This window comes from Lagenorhynchus albirostris, chromosome 3, assembly GCF_949774975.1.
Source record: "Lagenorhynchus albirostris chromosome 3, mLagAlb1.1, whole genome shotgun sequence".
Lineage (NCBI taxonomy): Eukaryota > Metazoa > Chordata > Mammalia > Artiodactyla > Delphinidae > Lagenorhynchus > Lagenorhynchus albirostris.
Window position 1 is genome coordinate 33,931,532 of NC_083097.1, and position 18,103 is coordinate 33,949,634.

At 39.0% G+C, this 18,103-nt stretch overlaps 1 protein-coding gene across 1 annotated transcript in view; it reads right to left on the bottom strand.

The window, feature by feature from the left end:
- The window catches only part of C6 (complement C6), an 84,654-nt gene that overhangs the window by 15,419 nt on the left and 51,132 nt on the right, over positions 1-18,103 (bottom strand). The window contains exons 13-16 of the mRNA XM_060146040.1: positions 16,806-16,938; positions 15,716-15,904; positions 10,907-10,997; positions 1,715-1,956 (exon numbers count right to left, since the gene is read on the bottom strand). Of these exons, the coding sequence (XP_060002023.1) occupies positions 1,715-1,956; positions 10,907-10,997; positions 15,716-15,904; positions 16,806-16,938 (655 nt within the window). The remainder of the gene's footprint in view (positions 1-1,714; positions 1,957-10,906; positions 10,998-15,715; positions 15,905-16,805; positions 16,939-18,103) is intronic.

The window sequence follows — 18,103 nt, forward strand, 5'->3', positions numbered from 1 at the left end:
GCTCAGCATCACTAATTAGTAGAGAAATGCAAATCAAAACTACAATGAGGTGTCACCTCACACCTCACACCATCATCAGAAAATCTACAAACAACAAACGCTGGAGAGGGTGTGGAGAAAAGGGAACCCTCTTGCACTGTTGGTGGGAATGTAAATTGATACAGCCACTATGGAGAACAGTATGGAGGTTCCTTAAAAAACTAAAAACAGAATTACCATATGACCCAGCAATCCCATTACTGGGCATATACCCAGAGAAAACCATAATTCAAAAAGACACATGCACCCCAATGTTCATTGCAACACTATTTACAAGAGCCAGGTCATGGAAGCAACCTAAATGCCCATTGACAGATGAATCAATAAAGACAAGTGGTACATATATACAATGGAATATTACTCAGCCATAAAAAGGAACGAAATTGTGTCATTTGTAGAGATGTGGATTAATCTAGAGACTGTCATACAGAGTGAAGTAAGTCAGAAAGAGAAAAACAAATGTCGTATATTAACGCATATATGTGGAACCTAGAAATGAACTGGTTTGCAGGGCAGAAATTGAGACACAGATGTAGAGAACAAACATATGGACACCAAGGGGGGAAAGCGGTGTTGGGGGTGGTGGTGTGATGAATTTGGAGATTGGGATTGACTTATATACACTAATATGTATGAAATGGATTGCTAATAAGAACCTGCTGTATAAAAAAATAATTAAAATTAAATTTAAAAAAGAAAATTGTGTGGCAGAATAACATATTATGACATGGAAATAGTTTCATGATATATTTAGTGAAAAACAGCAATATATAAAATAAGATGTAGTAGATGATCCTATTTTTTAAAATACTTGTAATATAATCAATGCCACCTGTGAGGTGTGTGAGGCCCCAGGGACATTTTTTAATGGGGTGCCTCTTTATATAAATGATTAAAGTCACTTCAAATTAGTGTCAGCACCATCCTAGCTGTCTGATCTCAAGCAATTTGGAGAAAGACTACCTTGCTGGCCAGTGGCTCACCAGGCTTCTCTCTGGGAACGAGGTCTAGCTGTGAGTGAGGGATGACTCTACAGGTGGAGTCCCAGAGCTCCTTGGAACATCTGGTTGACCCCATGCCTGGTGGGGGAGAAAAGCAGGAGAGGGTAGGAGAATGTCCCACAAGGAAGAAACAGGGCCTTGGCCCATGAGGGTCTATGTGTGGGCTCAAGACATCCTGCCTATATAACCCTGCCAACCTGGGGTGATTCCAGGCACTGCAAGAGGACTTCAAAAAATTTGAGGCAGATGCTTCTGGTAATTGGTATCCATGTCTAGGCTCAGGGCACTGTACCTGTGCTGGCCCCAGCTGGTTCCAACTGCCAGAGGAAACTTAGACAATTTTGATAAAGGCCCTCCAAAGCTGGGGATGGGGAAGAAGAGTACCTAAAGCATAGATCAGGATGGGTGTTCTTCTAACTGGGGTCTAAGGGTGGGACTGATTATGTATGTGCAGAAAAAGATTGGAGAGATTTACACCAAAATTGTGGATGGGCTGGGTTCTACTTTTCCCTTCCATTTCAATCAATTCATAAATTTTTTTTACAATGAAAAGAATTATTTTTGATTAAGGAAAGTTATTTTAAAGAAAGAATGTATAAATGCAAGTAAGATATACTAGTTGAGATGAAGGTTAAGTGAGAGCTTTTCTAGTATGTGTCACTGCTGGAGCTTACCTGAACATTTTTCCCAGTCGTAGCAGGTGTCATAGCCACAGGATTCTTTCTTTGTGCTACTGGATGAAAGTTTTGTCCTTTCAAGACCCCATTCTAGCTGTGGACCATCTTGGCATGAACCAATATGTAGAAAATGGAGTTGCTGATTGTTTAAACAGTTCTCGGCCAAAAACTTACAAGCGGTTGAAGTAAAGTGATGACTGGAGCGAGTATCAAGCACACAGATATCTTCTGAATAAAGGCTGTCCAAGAGAGGAAAGCAAGCATTTATATGTGAAGACTAGAAAAGATGGCGTGCAGCCAACTCAGATGTTAACTTACCACCCAGCTATTCTTTCCCCCAATTTCTCTCCTTTCAGGCTCTCATTTTATCTGGCATGCATTGGGATTCCTCTTTCTAAAATTTCACTTTAAGCATGGTACTACTCCCAATTGCCTTCAAATTAAAGTCTGAATTATTAAATTCTGATGATCAAAATCTTCCATATTTTGACCCAATCAACTTTTCTTTCTAGAATCATTTTTCCATCCTCTTTATCATCTGAAAATTTGACAATTTTCTAAACTAATAAGATTATTGTTCCTTTGCTACCATGCCAAGCCCTACTCAATCAGTGTCGTATTGTCTCTCCTCTCTGCCTATCTGCATCCAGATCAATTCCTGGCTACATTTTGAAGCTAATCCTGATCGACCTAGCCGATGGTAGCCTGTACCTCCTCTGAACACTTTTTAACACTTATTAATTGTAATACAAGAGTCTTATATATAATTATATATATATATAATTATATATATATATAATTATATAGCTTTGTAAGTGTATTTGTATTGTGGTTAAGAACATGAGCTTTTAAGTCAATTAATCCCTGGGTAACTTGCTAAATCTAAGTAAATGGATGGGTCCTGCTAACAAAAGGTTAGCCATAGTCCTTCTCTTGCTGAGAGGACAAGAACCCCTTGATTACTCCAAATATGAGTTTCTTCTCTAATGTCAACTTTAGAGTTAACAATCAGTGCACCAGTATGTAAAATTGTTTCCAGAAACTGAAGCCCATAGCTGAGAACAAAAGGCCACTTTCTGAGAACTTAAGCTGTGGGGTCAGTCACTCTCAGAAACATCCTCAATGCCATATAAAAGAGGACTGAGGAGTATAGAAAGGGGCTAGAGAGGTAAGACTGAGCTGAAATTCAGACAGTTCCAGAGGACAGTCTGTATTCTCATGGTTGGGTATTGCAAAGATGAAGATAGAAGTTTCCTCTGGGTTAAATGGACAATGGGAACATTTTAAGTACTCCCTTAAAAGGCCATTTGCTGGGTGAGGGGACCCCAGCTGCAAGAAGCGCATACAAAGTGGACCACTTGTGGTTAATACTGAGGAGGGTAGATAGAGCCATCCTTGGGTTGAATTCTATCAGTGGAATGTTACAGAAAAAGACCCTGTAGTGTTCTCATAAATAAATAAACAAACAAATTAATGTGTCCCTACAAGTGTTTGTTCACTTGTAGCTCAGAGGAATGTGGGAGCGAATCAGTGTTAAAAGTGAAAAAAAAAAGCTGGTGCAAAGAAATAGAAGAAAAATTTAAAAGTAACAATTATGGACACACAGTTTTAAAGATGAAAATTGCCTTAGAACAGTCTGCATTGTTTATATATTTCAAAGTAAAAAAAAGTGAAATATCACAGCTGGGCACAGTCTGTTGGCTTCCTACTCCGTTATTCATTCTCTCCCTCAGTCATGTAACTCTAATTTTATTCAAAAACGCTTTTGCTTCTAGCCAAAGAACTGCATTTCGTAGCCTCCCTTGCAGGTCCACCGGGCCATGTGAATAAGAGAAGAGTAATGAGATGGACGCCATGATAATTTTCCCAGGAACTCTCCTTAAAAAGAGAGACTGTGTCCATTTCTGGTCTTCCTTCCTTTGTACTCCAGCAGGGAAGTCTTGGATCATGAAATAAATTTAAGAATGTCAGAAAAGAAAACTTTACTTTGATAAAAATAAATAAGTAAAGTATCAGTTATACTTCAATAAAAAATAAATTATGAATATTAGATTTAAAAAAAATGAGTGGCAGAACAGAAAGCAGGAAGGAGAAGCAGTCCTATCTGAAATGAGAGAATCACCAGACCATCCCTAGACTGCCTTCCCCCACATTTATTTTGTGAGATAGAGAAACAAAACTTTACCTTAAGCTAATGTTATTTCGGATTAAATTCCCCTGAAAGCATCCCTTAAGTTAATAAGCACCCTTGACATGCCAGGGTTAGTTCATGTAAAAAAAGGCAGTTATAACAGCAGAGAGTTGTGGCAGCCATATAAGGATATATCATTTTTCATCAAGCTCTCTGCCACCACATGAAAGACTAATCTCACAAAGGGATGTGTGTGTGTGTGTGTGTGTGTGTGTGTGTGTGTGTGTGTGGAGTCCATGCTCACACCTCTTTCTCTATTCCAAGCTTTTGGAGGCACAAACTTGCCCTATATTTAGGGGGAAGAGAAAGCCTTTGATATACATGAGTTTGATTTTAAACTGGACAGGAATGAGTCTTTAACATCAGAATGAGACTATTTTTTTTAAAACATCTTTATTGGAGTATAATGGCGTTACAATGTTGTGTTAGTTTCTGCCGTATAACAGGGTGAATCAGCTATACGTATACGTATACCCCCATACCCCCTCTCTCTTGCCTCTCCCTCGCACCCTCCCTATCCCACCCTTCTAGATGGTCACAGAGCACAGAGCTGATCTCCCTGGGCTATGCAGCTGCTTCCCACTAGCTATCTGTTTTACATTTGGTAGTGTATATATGTCCATGCCACTCTCTCACTTCGTCCCAGCTTACCCTTCCCCCTCCCCGTGTCCTCAATTACATTCTCTACGTCTGCGTCTTTATTCCTGTTCTGTCCCTAGATTCTTCAGAACCTTTTTTTTTTTTTAATTCCATATATATGTGTCAGCATGCGGTCTCTTTCACTTTCTGAGTTACTTCACTCTGTATGACAGACTCTAGGTCCATCCACCTCACTACAAAAAACTCAATTTCATTTCTTTTTATGGCTGAGTAATATTCCATTGTATATATGTGCCACATCTTCTTTATCCATTCATCTGTTGATGGAAACTTAGGTTGCTTCCTTTTCCTGGCTATTGTAAATAGAGGTTCAATGAACATTGTGGTACATGACTCTTTTTGAATTATGGTTTTCTCAGGGTATATGCTCAGTAGTGGGATAGCTGGGTCATATGGTAGTTCTATTTTAGTGTTTTAGGACCCTCTATACTGTTCTCCATAGAGGCTGTATCAATTTATATTCCCACCAACAGTGCAAGAGGGCTCCCTTTTCTCCACACCCCCTCCAGGATTTATTGTTTGTAAATTTCTTGATGATGACCATTCTGACCCGTGTGAGGTAAGGCCTCATTGTAGTTTTGATTTTCATTTCTCTGATGATCAGTGATGTTGAGCATCCTTTCATGTGCTTGTTGGCAATCTGTATATCTTCTTTGGAGAAATGTCTATTTAGGTCTTCTGCCCATTTTTGGATTAGGTTGTTTGTTTTTTTGAGCTGCTTGTAAATTCTGGAGATTAATCCTTTGTCAGTTGCTTCATTTGCAAATATTTTCTCCCATTCTGACGGTTGTCTTCTCATCTTGTTTATAGTTTCCTTTGCTGTGCAAAAGCTTTGAAGTTTCATTAGGACCCATTTGTTTACTTTTGTTTTTATTTCCATTTCTCTAGGAGGTGGGTCAAAAAGGATCTTGCTGTGATTTATGTCATAGGGTGTTCTGCCTATGTTTTCCTCCAAGAGTTTTACAGTGTCTGGCCTTACATTTAGGTCTTTAATCCATTTTGAGTTTATTTTTGTGTATGGTGTTAGGGAGTGTTCTAATTTCATTCTTTTACATGTAGCTGTCCAATTTTCCCAGCACCGCTTATTGAAGAGGCTGTCTTTTCTCCATTGTATATTCTTGCCTCCTTTACCAAAGATAAGGTGACCATATGTGCGTGGGTTTATCTCTGGGCTTTCTATCCTGTTCCATTGATCTATATTTCTGTTTTTGTGCCAGTACTATACTGTATTGATTACTGTAGCTTTGTAGTATAATCTGAAGTCAGGGAGCCTGATTCCTCCAGCTCCATTTTTCTTTCTCAAGTTTGCTTTGTCTATTCAAGGTCTTTTGTGTTTTCATACAAATTGTGAATTTTTTTTTCTTGTTCTGTGAAAAATGCCGTTGGTGGTTTGATAGGGATTGCATTGAATCTGTAGATTGCTTTGGGTAGTATAGTCCTTTTCACAATATTGATTCTTCCAATCCAAGAACATGGTAAATCTCTCCATCTGTTTGTATCATCTTTAGTTTCTCTCATCAGTGTCTTATAGTTTTCTGCATACAGGTGTTTTGTCTCCTTAGGTAGGTTTATTCCTAGGTATTTTATTCTTTTTGTTGCAATGGTAAATGGGAGTGTTTCCTTAATTTCTCTTTCAGATTTTTCATCATTAGTGTATAGGAATGCAAGAGATTTCTGTGCATTAAAGTAGTATCCCGCTACTTTACCAAATTCATTGATTAGCTCTAGTCATTTTCTAGTAGCATCTTTAGGATTCTCTAAGTATAGTGTCATTTCATTTGCAAACAGTGACAGTTTTGCTTCTTCTTTTCCGATTTTGATTCCTTTTATTTCTTTTTCTTCTCTTATTGCTGTGGCTAAAACTTCCAAAACTATGTTGAATAATAGTGGTGAGAGTGGGCAACCTTCACTTGTTCCTGATCTTAGAGGAAATGGTTTCAGTTTTTCATGATTGAGAATGATATTGGCTATGGATTTGTCATATATGATCTTTATTATGTTGAGGTAAGTTCCCTCTATGCCTACTTTCTGGAGGGTTTTTTTTTTGTCATAAATGGGTGTTGAATTTTGTCGAAAGCTTTTCCTGCATCTATTGAGATTATCGTGTTGTTTTATCTTTCATTTTGTTAATATGGTGTATCACATTGACTGATTTGCGTATTTTGAAGAATCCTTGCATTCCTGGGATAAACCCCACCTGATCATGGGGTATGATCCTTTTAATGTGCTGCTGTATTCTGTTTGCTAGTATTACATTGAGGATTTTTGCATCTATGTTCATCAGTGATATTGGCCTGTAGTTTTCTTATTTTGTGACATCTTTGTCTGGTTTTGGTATCAGGGTGATGGTGGCCTCGTAGAGTGAGTTTGGGAGTGTTCGTCCCTCTGCTATATTTTGGACCAGTTTGAGAAGGATAAGTGTTAGCTCTTCTGTAAATGTTTGATAGAATTTGCCTGTGAAGCCATCTGGTCCTGGACTTTTGTTTGTTGGAAGATTTTTAATCACAGTTTCAGTTTCAGTGCCTGTGATTGGTCTGTTTATATTTTCTATTTCTTCCTTGTTCAGTTTTGGGATGTTGTGCTTTCCTAAGAATTTGTCCATTTCTTCCAGATTGTCCATTTTATTGGCATATAGCTGCTTGTCATAATCTCTCATGATCCTTTGTATTTCTGCAGTGTCAGTTGTTATCTCTCCTTTTTCATTTCTAATTCTTTTGACTTGAGTTTTCTCCCTTTTTTTCTTGATGAGTCTGGCTAATGGTTTATCAATTTTGTTTATCTTCTCAAATAACCAGCTTTTAGTTTTATTGATCTTTGCTATTGTTTCCTTCATGTCTATTTCATTTATTTCTGATGTAATCTTTAAGATTTCTTTCCTTCTGCTAACTGGTGTTTTTGTTCTTCTTTCTGTAATTGCTTTTGGTGTAAGATTATGTTGTTTATTTGAGTTGTTTCTTGTTTCTTGAGGTAGGCTTGTATTGCTATAAACTTCCCTCTTAGAACTGCTTTTGCTGCATCCCGTAGGTTTTGGATCATCATGTTTTCATCGTCATTTGTTTCTAAGTATTTTTTGATTTCCTCTTTGATTTCTTCAGTGATTTCTTGATTATTTAGTAGTGTATTGTTTAGCCTCCATGTGTTTGTATTTTTTATAGTTTTTTTCCTGTAATTGGTATCTAGTCTCATAACATTGTGGTCGGAAAAGATACTTGATATGTTTTCAATTTTCTTAAATTTACCAAGGCTTGTTTTGTGACCCAAGGTATGGTCTATCCTGGAGAATATTCCGTGAGCACTTGAGAAGAAAGTGTATTCTATTGTGTTTGGAAGGAATATCCTATAAATATAAATTAAGTCCATTTTGTTTACTGTGTCATTTAAATCTTGTTTTTCCTTATTTATTTTCATTTTGGATCATCTGTCCATTGGTGAAAGTGGGATGTTAAAATCCCCTACTATGATTGTGTTACTGTCTATTTCCCCTTTTATGGCTGTTAGCATTTGCCTTACGTATTGAGGTGTTCCTCTGTTGAGTGCATAAATATTTACAATTGTTATATCTTCTTCTTGGAGTGATCCCTTGATCATTATGTAGTGTCCTTCTTTGTCTCTTGTAATAGTCTTCATTTTAAAGTCTATTTTGTCTAATATGAGAATTGGTACTCCATCTTTCTTTTGATTTCCATTTGCATGTAATATCTCTTTCCATCCCCTCACTTTGTCTGTATGTGTCCTGAGGGGTGAAGTGGGTCTCTTGTAGACAGCATATATATGGGTCTTGTTTTTGTATCCATTCAGCCAGTCTATGTCTTTTGTTTGGATCATTTAATCCATTTACATTTAAGGTAGTTATCAATATGTATGTTCCTATTATCATTTTCCTAACTGTTTGGAGTTTGTTATTGTAGGTCCTTTTCTTTCTCTTGTGTTTCCCACTTAGAGAAATTCCGTTAGCATTTGTTGTAAAGCTGGTTTGGTGGTGCTGAATTATCTTAGCTTTTGCTTGTCTGTAAAGGTTTTAATTTCTCCATCCAATCTGAATGAGATCCTTGCTCGGTAGAGTAATCTTGGTTGTAGGTTTTTCCCTTTTATCCCTTAAAAATGTCCTGCCACTTCTGGCTTGCAGAATTTCTGCTGAAAATTTAGCTCTTAACCTTATGGGGATACCTTGTATGTTATTTGTTGCTTTTCCCTTACTGCTTTTATTATTTTTTCTTTGTATTTAATTTTCGATAGTTTGTTAATATGTGTCTTGGCATGTTTCTCCTTGGATTTATCCTGTATGGGACTCTCTGTGCTTCCTGGACTTTATTTCCTTTGCTATGTTCGGGAAGTTTTCAACTATAATCCCTTCAAATGTTTTCTCAGACCCTTTTTTTTTTTCTTCTTCTTCTTCTTCTGGGACACATATAGTTCAAATGCTGGTGCATTTAATGTTGTCCCAGAGGTCCCTGAGACTGTCTTCAGTTCTTTTCATTCTTTTTTCTTTATTCTGCTCTGTGGTAGTTATTTCCACTATTTTATCTTCCAGGTCACTTATCCATTCTTCTACCTCAGTTATTCTGCTATTGATTCCTTCTATAGTATTTTTAATTTCATTTATTGTGTTGTTCATCATTGCTTGTTTGCTCTTTAATTTTTCTAGATCCTTGTTAAATGTTTTGTATTTTCTCCATTATATTTCCAAGATTTTGGATCATCTTTACTATTATTACTCTGAATTCTTTTTCAGGTATACTGTCTATGTCCTCTTCATTTGTTTGGTCTGCTGGGTTTTTACCTTGCTACTTCATCTGCTGCATATTTCTCTGTCTTCTCATTTTGTTTAACTTACTGTGTTTGGGGTCTCTTTCTCCCAGACTGCAGGTTTGTAGTTCCCGTTCTTTTTGGTGTCTGCCACCAGTGGGTGAGGTTGGTTCAGTGGGTTGTGTAGGCTTCCTGATGGAGGGGACTGGTGCCTGTGTTCTGGTGGATGAGGCTGGATCTTGTCTTTCTGGTGGGCAGGGCTGCTCCAGCAGTGTGTTTTAGGGTGTCTGTGAACTTAGTATGATTTTAGGCAGCCTCTTTGCTAATGGGTTGGGGTTGTGTTCCTGTCTTGCTAGTTGTTTGGCATGAGGTGTCCAGCACTGGAGCTTGCTGGCCGTTGGGTGGAGCTGGGTCTTAGGACTGAGGCAGAGATCTCTGGGAGAGCTCTCGCCTATTGATATTACATGGTGCTGGGAGGTGTCTGGTGGTTCAATGTCCTGAACTCAGCTCTCCCACCTCTGAGGCTCAGGCCTTACCCCCGGCTGGAGCAGCAAGACCCTGTCAGCCACATGGCTCAGAAGAAAAGGGAGAAAAAAAGGAAACAAAGAAAAAAATAAAATAAAATAAAAATGTTTTTAAAATAAAAATATTAATAAAATTTAAAAAGTAATAAAAAAAAGGGAGCAACCAAACCAATAAACAAATCCACCAATGATAACAAGCACTAAAAATTATACTAAGATAAACATAAAAAGCAGAAACTAGTCAGTCACATACAGCAATCCCCAAGTCTACGGTTGTTCCCAAAGTCCACCTCCTCAATTTTGGGATGATTCCTTGTCTATTCAGGTATTCCATAGATGCAGGTACATCAAGTTGATTGTGGAGATTTAATCCGCTGCTCCTTAGGCTGCTGGGAGAAATTTCCCTTTCTCTCGTTTGTTTGCACAGCTCCTGGGGTTCAGCTTTGGATTTGGCCCCACCTCTTCATGTATGTTGCCTTCTGGCATCTGTTCTTCACCCAGACAGGCCGGAGTTAAACGAGTGGCTGATTATGGTGCTCTGGCTCACTCAGGCTGGGGCGACGGGGGGGGGGTACAGAATGAGGGGCGAGCCTGTGGTGGCAGAGGCTGGCATGATGTTGCACCAGCCTGAGGCACACCTTGTATTCTCTCGGGGAAGTTGTCCCTCGATCATGGGACCCTGGCAGTGGCGGGCTGCACAGGCTCCCAGGACAGGAGATGTGCATAGTGACCTGTGCTCGCACATAGGATTCTTGGTGGCGGCAGCAGCAGCCTTAGCGCTTCATGCCCGTCTCTGGGGTCCGCACTGATAGTTGCAGCTCGTGCCCGCAGAATGAGACTGTTTTAGTAACAAAAGCCATGCAAACTTAGTGGACAAGGGTGAGAGGCAATTAAGAAAGCTTGCTACCAAGTGGGGAAGGAAGAATTCAACAGAGCATAGGGAGTATTGGTTATGTGAAGAATTAATATGCTTTGTGTTCATGGTTCAAGAAGCCTAGCTCCTCCATTAAGTTGGTTACACTAGACTGGTTTTCCATTTCTAAACAGAGTCCATAGAGTATCTCTTACCCACAGTCTTCTTCTGGAGACATGCAAATGCATTCAGATCCCAACTGTTTTTGTCCTGGTTGACAATTGCCTTTTAAGAGTTCCAAGGTATCTGAATCAAAAGAAAATGAAGATAAGAACAATGCACACCATGGATTTCAAGTGATAAGTTTGAATTTAGGAGAAAAGGCAGTGGTGAAAAGTTCTCATTTATCTTTTGGAGTTAGAGCATTCATTTTGGCTTTTCCAAATATGTTGTCATGAAATAGTCCATCTGAAAGGTCCTTTCTAGCTCTAGGAGCTGTCGTTTTCCAACCTAGAACTGCTGCTAAGTTCAGAGAACTAAAGAAAATGGAATTGGTGAAATTTTTGCTCATTTGTTATTCAAACATTTATTGAGCGACTATGATTTCCCAGCACCGCCATAGGTTCTGGGGATAGTGGGTTGAGAAAAATTTGACCCAGATCCCATGCTCTCAGAGCTTCTAGTCTTGTGGAGCAGACAGACATTAATCAAAAAAACACACTGTACACATAGAATTGCTGCTGTTATTAGTGCTATTGAAGAGAAAGCATATAATCAAGAAAATTGATGTAGCCAGGAAGGTTATGAACAGTAAAATGGGAAGAGAAAAGGGAGTGTGTTTGAAGCAAAGGCAATAGCAGGCATAAACATGGTCAAAAGAGAGGTAATGTGTGACTTTCTTGGAACTGTAAGAAAGCCAGGGAAACAAGGGCATGGAAAACGTACAGCCAGAGAGATGGCTGTGTGGCAGACTGTGTAGGGTCATAAAGGGCTTTCAAAGGATTTTTCTCTTATTTTATAAGCAGTGGCAAGTCTTTGATAGGTTTTAGCAGGGGGTGGTGTGACAAAATCAGGTCTGGATTTGGAAAAGAAGTTAATTTTGGTTTCTCTGTGGAGAATGAATTTGGAGAGGCATGGTGGTCAAGAGAATAGACAATTTATGAGGTTATTATAGTAGTTTGGGTGAAAGAGAATGGGAATTTTGACCAAAGTGCTAGAGGTGGAAATGGAGAGAAGTGGATGAACTTGAGACATTTTAAGCACATAAAATGGATGATATTGCATATTGTGGGTAAGTTATGAGAACTGCCAAGTATAATTCTTAGGTTTATAGTTTGCATGAGAGAATAGATATTGGTGCCTTAACTGAAATAGAAAATACTAGAAGATGTTAGTTGTAGGGAAGCTATGGTGATGACTCAAGAATTCCTCTCTGCATATGTTGAATTTATAGTCTCTTTAAGACAGCCAAACAAAATAGACACATAGGAATTTGAATATTCAAGTCTAAAACTCAGTGGAGAAGTCTGTGATAAAGATTTAAATTTGTTATTAGCCTATGGGGGAATCATTGATGCTATGGGTATGGGTGAGATTCCCCAGCAGGAGAGTGTAGCATGAGGTGAAGGGACAGATCTGAGCCTTGAGGAACTACATTTAAAGTCCATGCAAAGGCAGGAGCCTGCCAAAAATAGAGGGCAGCAGCCAGAGAGGTAGAAGCTAAACCAGACAGCGCTGTGTCTTGGAAGCCAGGGAAAGAACGAATGTGCAGAAAAAGGTCAACACTGTTGAATGCTGCTGAGAGGGCAAGGCAGATGAGGACCAAAATACTGTCTATTCTGTTTAGCAATATGGATGTCAGTGACGACAATGGTGTGAATGGATTTGGGAGGATAATGGCTTGAAAGTCAGATTTTTCTTATAAGAATAATCAATGAAGGAATGCAACTCCCAAATGTGGCTATTTATCCCTATGATATTCTAGATATTAGGATGTTATGTGGAAAAAAATGGAATGAAAACAGCAGTAGTCCCCTAATAGTGGGAAAACAGACACTAATCAAACAATCATAGTGATGGGTTTATAATTAAAGGCAGAGATAGGTGTTTTGAAAAAATAAAGTTCCAGGAGATCATATCACCAAAAAAATCCAACTGAGAAATATAAGGAAGATCTATAAGGAAATGATGCTTGACCTAAGATGAGCAATTGAATAGTGTGTATGAGAGGAAGGGAGATTAAAATAGAAGGAAGAACACTTGGATATATTATATGGAAGTGGAAATCTTGGTTATCTTTGCTTTTGTTCAGGCTCATCCACAGAAGCTTTAGACTGGTTGAATTAAACCTGGAGCTGACATCCTGAGCCTCCTGGATGAAACACAGTCTAGTCCCTGGACTGGATCTGACTAATCAGGCATCCACAGAACCACAGTGGCCTCTGTAAGCAAGTAATTGTCAAAGGAGGGCTGTAGGCAGGTATATCAGGCAAGAGGTTTGGTAGGGAAGGAAGTTTATGTTAGAGGCAAAAATAAAGATTTAGAAAATTGGTAGGTTTTCTTCTTTGCTGCTATGCATTTCCATTCCCTATTATTACTCTCTGTTAGGACCCTCATTCCATCTGGTGAAATTTGGCTCAGAATTTTCATGAACATGGAGACCTATAGCTGATGGTAAAGTCTCAGATACTAAGATTTCCATTGACATGGGCTCGTTTTTCTTTGGTTTCTGTGTGGCCTTTGGCTTTTGTAAATAAATCCACGCTTAGGTCAAGGAGGGACCCTAAGCTATACATTGTTTCCAAAGAGCATCAACTCTCAAGCACACAGAGCATTGTTCCCTCCCTACCGATTTGACTCACCTGCAAGGACTCTTTGCTCCCTCACTAAGCGTCAGGTGGAAGTCCAAACTGGCCTTCAGCTGCCCATGCTGCCTGCTCTGCACAGTTTTTGAGTAACACGGAAATGAGAACATTGCGATTTTTAAGTGCTGAGGGCAAGGGGGTCTTCTGGAGGTGTTGATTTCTTAGAGGAAGGGAAAAAACTAACAGTGGAGGTGTGCAGCATCTCATTTCTTCAGGAAGCAAAATTCTTTTTCACATTGAAAGAATTAAAAGTCTTCCTGGCCAACAAATGACCTGAAGTCTCTTTATCACACAGCTCCTCCCGCATTGACAGGAAAGCGTGCTCAGTTTTATTGATGATTTTCTTTCTTTTTCTGTGACTCCCTTCATTGATCTTCCTGCCAACGTTGTTGAGAGAAAGTATATGAGATGGGATATTTCTTTCCTTTATCTTGATGTAGAATATTTTGTTGTCTCTCAGTTTGGATTATAATTTTAATTTCTTTTCCAAACACGGAGACGTGTGTGCATTTGCATGTGTGTGTGTGTGTGTGTGTGTGTGTGTGTGTGTGTGTGTGTACATATGCTGTTATTTTTATAAAGAGGAGGATGCTACCTAAGATGCCCAGAGGATCTTAACTCTCTAAACCCTGTGGTCCCCAAATGCATTCATACCTCTGACATATATGATCAGGAGTCGAGTGAAACCAAGCTACAATACTGACCTGAAGTTCTCACAAATTTCCATGTGGTCTCTTTATCAATAGTTTTAAGGTTTTTATAATAGGTTAAGTTTCCCCTTTTCCTTCACACATGGTAAAAGCCCAGAAGAGGATAAAGAAGGCAAGATGGCAGAGAGCTTGAGGAATTATCAGAGCTGCTGCACAGTTCTTGTTTGACCCAAACTGTCTGACTTTGGGTCTAATTTAGCCTCTCTGTGCCTTTGGTTTTTCCTTGACAAAATAGGCTTAATCATGTCTGAGCTCAGAGAGATCATCAGGAATTCTCTGATTAAAAATGAGACATTATTTGAAAAAGCATGTTGAGAAATTTGGAATATATGAATTAGTAGAAGCTCCTTTAACTGTCCTCCAAGTAACCAACAGGCCAGACTAACCAGGGTTTTCAGCTGCTCCATGCCAGCTGCCTGTCCAACACTGAACTGCAAGTTTTATAGGCTCCTCTCTTCCACAGCTTCACACTTCTGCCCCTACCAGTCCAGCTATAGACTTACCAAGAGTCAGTTTTGTTTGTTTCCAAGTCTATTTATGCCAGTTACTATTGTAATTGTGTAAGTTGATTAAACATATCAACTGATAAAGGAGGAAAAAAAGTTATTTTTATAAAAACTAAGTTGAAAATGCTAAATAATTGAAAGTGGTTTGCAAAAATTTTCCTTTGAATTAATGTGGATAAGACTACTATAAAAGATTAAGGAAAAATAAAAGCATTTTGTGGTCAAGTTTGCTGCAAAAGTTGCCTTTAAGCTTTCACCTCTCTTCAAAAGAGAGATAATTCTCAACTTTGTCTGTATCTGGATTAACTCGGAGAGATTTTATACAAACACAAAATATTGGGCCCTCCCAGCTCAATGACATCAGAACCAGGGGATGGGACTTAAGCAGAGGTGTTTCTTAAAGAAGTGCCCCACTTGGAGTTAAAAAACCCATTGTTTTAGAGAAACTGATATGGGATAACATAGATGATGAATTATGTATTTGTTTTATTTGAGAAAAATCTTGAAATCAAATCAGGAGACCCTTTAGGAACTAAGAGGTTGGTCCTATGTCAGAAAATTGGTGAATATTTGTGTATTTCTATGTTCTAAGTTAAAATGTTTAATTAAAAAGTAGTGTGGACTACTTTTCTATGGCTCTCCACTTGAACTAAATTTTCAGTTAACCATCAATTCTGATTTTTTCATATGAGCGCACTTGCACTCCCTCAAAATCGTGAAGTATTAAATTGGAAAAGAAAACTGACCTCACTGTCTAATATTTGAAGATATCCACTTGACCAATAGCTACTTATGTGCTGCCTGACCTCATCATCGACACGGGGTGAAATACAACCCAGCCCGCCAGTGAATCTTCTTAAGAAATAGCTCCTCTGTAGATGCTACACGACCAACCACAAAGGACACCAACTTAGCAGACCCCAGTATCCTGAGCAGCTACTCACCTTTTTCACAGGTGAGTGAGCTTGAAATGGGAGGTGTCCAGGAATCCCCACTGCATGTGTACCTTGATGGCCCAGCAACAACAAAGCCTCTGGGGCAGGTTAGCTCAATGGATTCACCAATTTTATATAATGTCTGAAATGGTGACAGTGTCAGTACTTCCTGCACCACTGGCTTGAGGCACTCTGTCCCTGCAGAGAGAGAAATATTTCAGATGTATTTGGTGGAGCAGAATACTCAGTGGATACAGGCAGATTTTGTGCAATCCGAGAAGTGATTTTAATATGATTTACCGCATTGGTTCAGCTTTAATGCTGCCTTTTGATGAGAAAGACTGGGGGTTGAGGGTCCCAGTTTAGAAACTGGGAAACTGTCTTTAGTTCCATTAACTGAAGAACTTGCTAAGGAACTGCCTTCAGATACTCCTTTCATTATATCATTGGGAGCTTTTCAAGAAATAATCTTTTCCATTCTTCTCCCCAGTGAGTTTTCCCAAAAGCAAGTCACCACATTGTGGGTGACACAGAGACAGGATGTTCTAATTGACACTGGTCTCAACTCTTTGTCATGATATTCCAGAATAACTCTTTGGAGTCCCCATCTGAGCCTTGTTTAATCGCATTTTGACTTTCCTGAAGCATGGGTATGTGGGGAGCCTGCAAACTCCTCCTCTCTCTTTGAGCAAAGGATGTCGATGTGCTCCAAGGAGAAAATTGCATTTCACAAAAGAAATCCCATCTCTGATACACAAAGAGTGTAAGTATCAGCTTCCTGGGACTCATTATTTCGCATCTCTTTGTACATCGGGCAAGGCAGATGCCTGTGGTTAGATGCAGTTAGCAGACTTCCCAGATTTCTTCTTAAACACATGCCTCACAGTCCTGCTAATACTCAGGGGCAGGAAAACTAAAATATGAAGATAGTTTGAAATCTAATTTGAGCAGATGAATCCTACTTTCTGCCTTACTAAACCTTTTCACTAGAGTTACTAAAAAAATAGTAAAGTGTACTAATCTAAGGGTGTGACTTTGCTCTATTTGGGGCACATCCATTCTCTAGCAGAGTCATGTGGAAGGCCTGCCCAGTTCTCACGTTGGCATTCCACATCTCCTCGCCTCCAGGTTCTGTCTGGTAAGCAGCTGAAGTACTGGTATCCAACAGGTTTGAAACCAGTAAGGCATATGATTTCAACTTCTTCCCCAACGGAGTACAGTTTCCTTTCATTCTAGAATTAAAACAGAAATCAGCACATTACTAATATTATGAATAATACCTTCAAACACCTCGGGGTCCTCCTGGATTCTTTCTGTTCCTTCACTCTTGTATCTACTCAGAGTCTGCTCAATTTCTACTTCTAAATATGTCTCAAAATTCTCTCCTTTCTTTTGCCATCATCATTGTCTTTGCTTACAGCATGTATTATCTCTTACCAGGACAACTATCTAATCGGTCCCTCTTCTAATCCATCTTCCATATTGCTGCTTAAATTGATTAGAATATATATACTTATTTTAATTAATAACTTGCTCCCCTCTGTATATGAGATGGCTTACTATTGCAAGAAAAAGAAAACTATATATGAATCCTGTAGTGGCTATAAATGGAATAAAAAATGTATCCTGCATACGCAGCAAATATATGCAGATGCTATGGTAACACACTGACTACAAATCATTTGAAAGTGTTCCTAATAACCTATTTATCATCATATACTTTCCCAGTTAATGTGTAATTAAAGTACAACTCCTGGCATTTGGGGTTCACTAAAAGATTTTAAAGATAAGATGGGTTTTATATTCTTAGCTTGGAATATGAGATTTAACCCACTTTCCCATCCTCACCTCTTGCCATTTCTTCCAATAGAACCTATCATCTAGCAAAACAAAGCCATCTGCTATTCTTTGCACATAATACTCTCTTTCATGCCTCCCTGTCCTTACCTGGCTGTTCCCTCTGTCCTCAACATCTTCTCTCTTCCGTTCTCTCAAGACCCAACTCAAATAGAACTTCCTCTGTGGAGAATCTCTTTCATTTCCCCAGCTTCATCAGGTGTACCATCCTTTCAGTTTTGGGGGGAAACTTGTACAAAGCTCTAGTTTATGTTTATCACATTTATCATCCCCACCCCTACACTTGAGTGGCACTTCTATTACCAGGTCTCCCCTCACAAACCTTTACACGGGGCTTAATAACTCTTTGCTGAAAAAATGCAAAGCACTCTCCTTCTTAGGAAGACAGTAATGTAACAGTAATGTAACTCTTTCCTTACCTAGTGGGAGATAAGTACAGAGAATTGACTAGGAAATTATTCTCTGAGAATCAAAGTTGGGAATTTTGAGGGAGGTGAAAGCTCAATCGTCAACGTTTGTTATTACTTGGCCATGTGATTC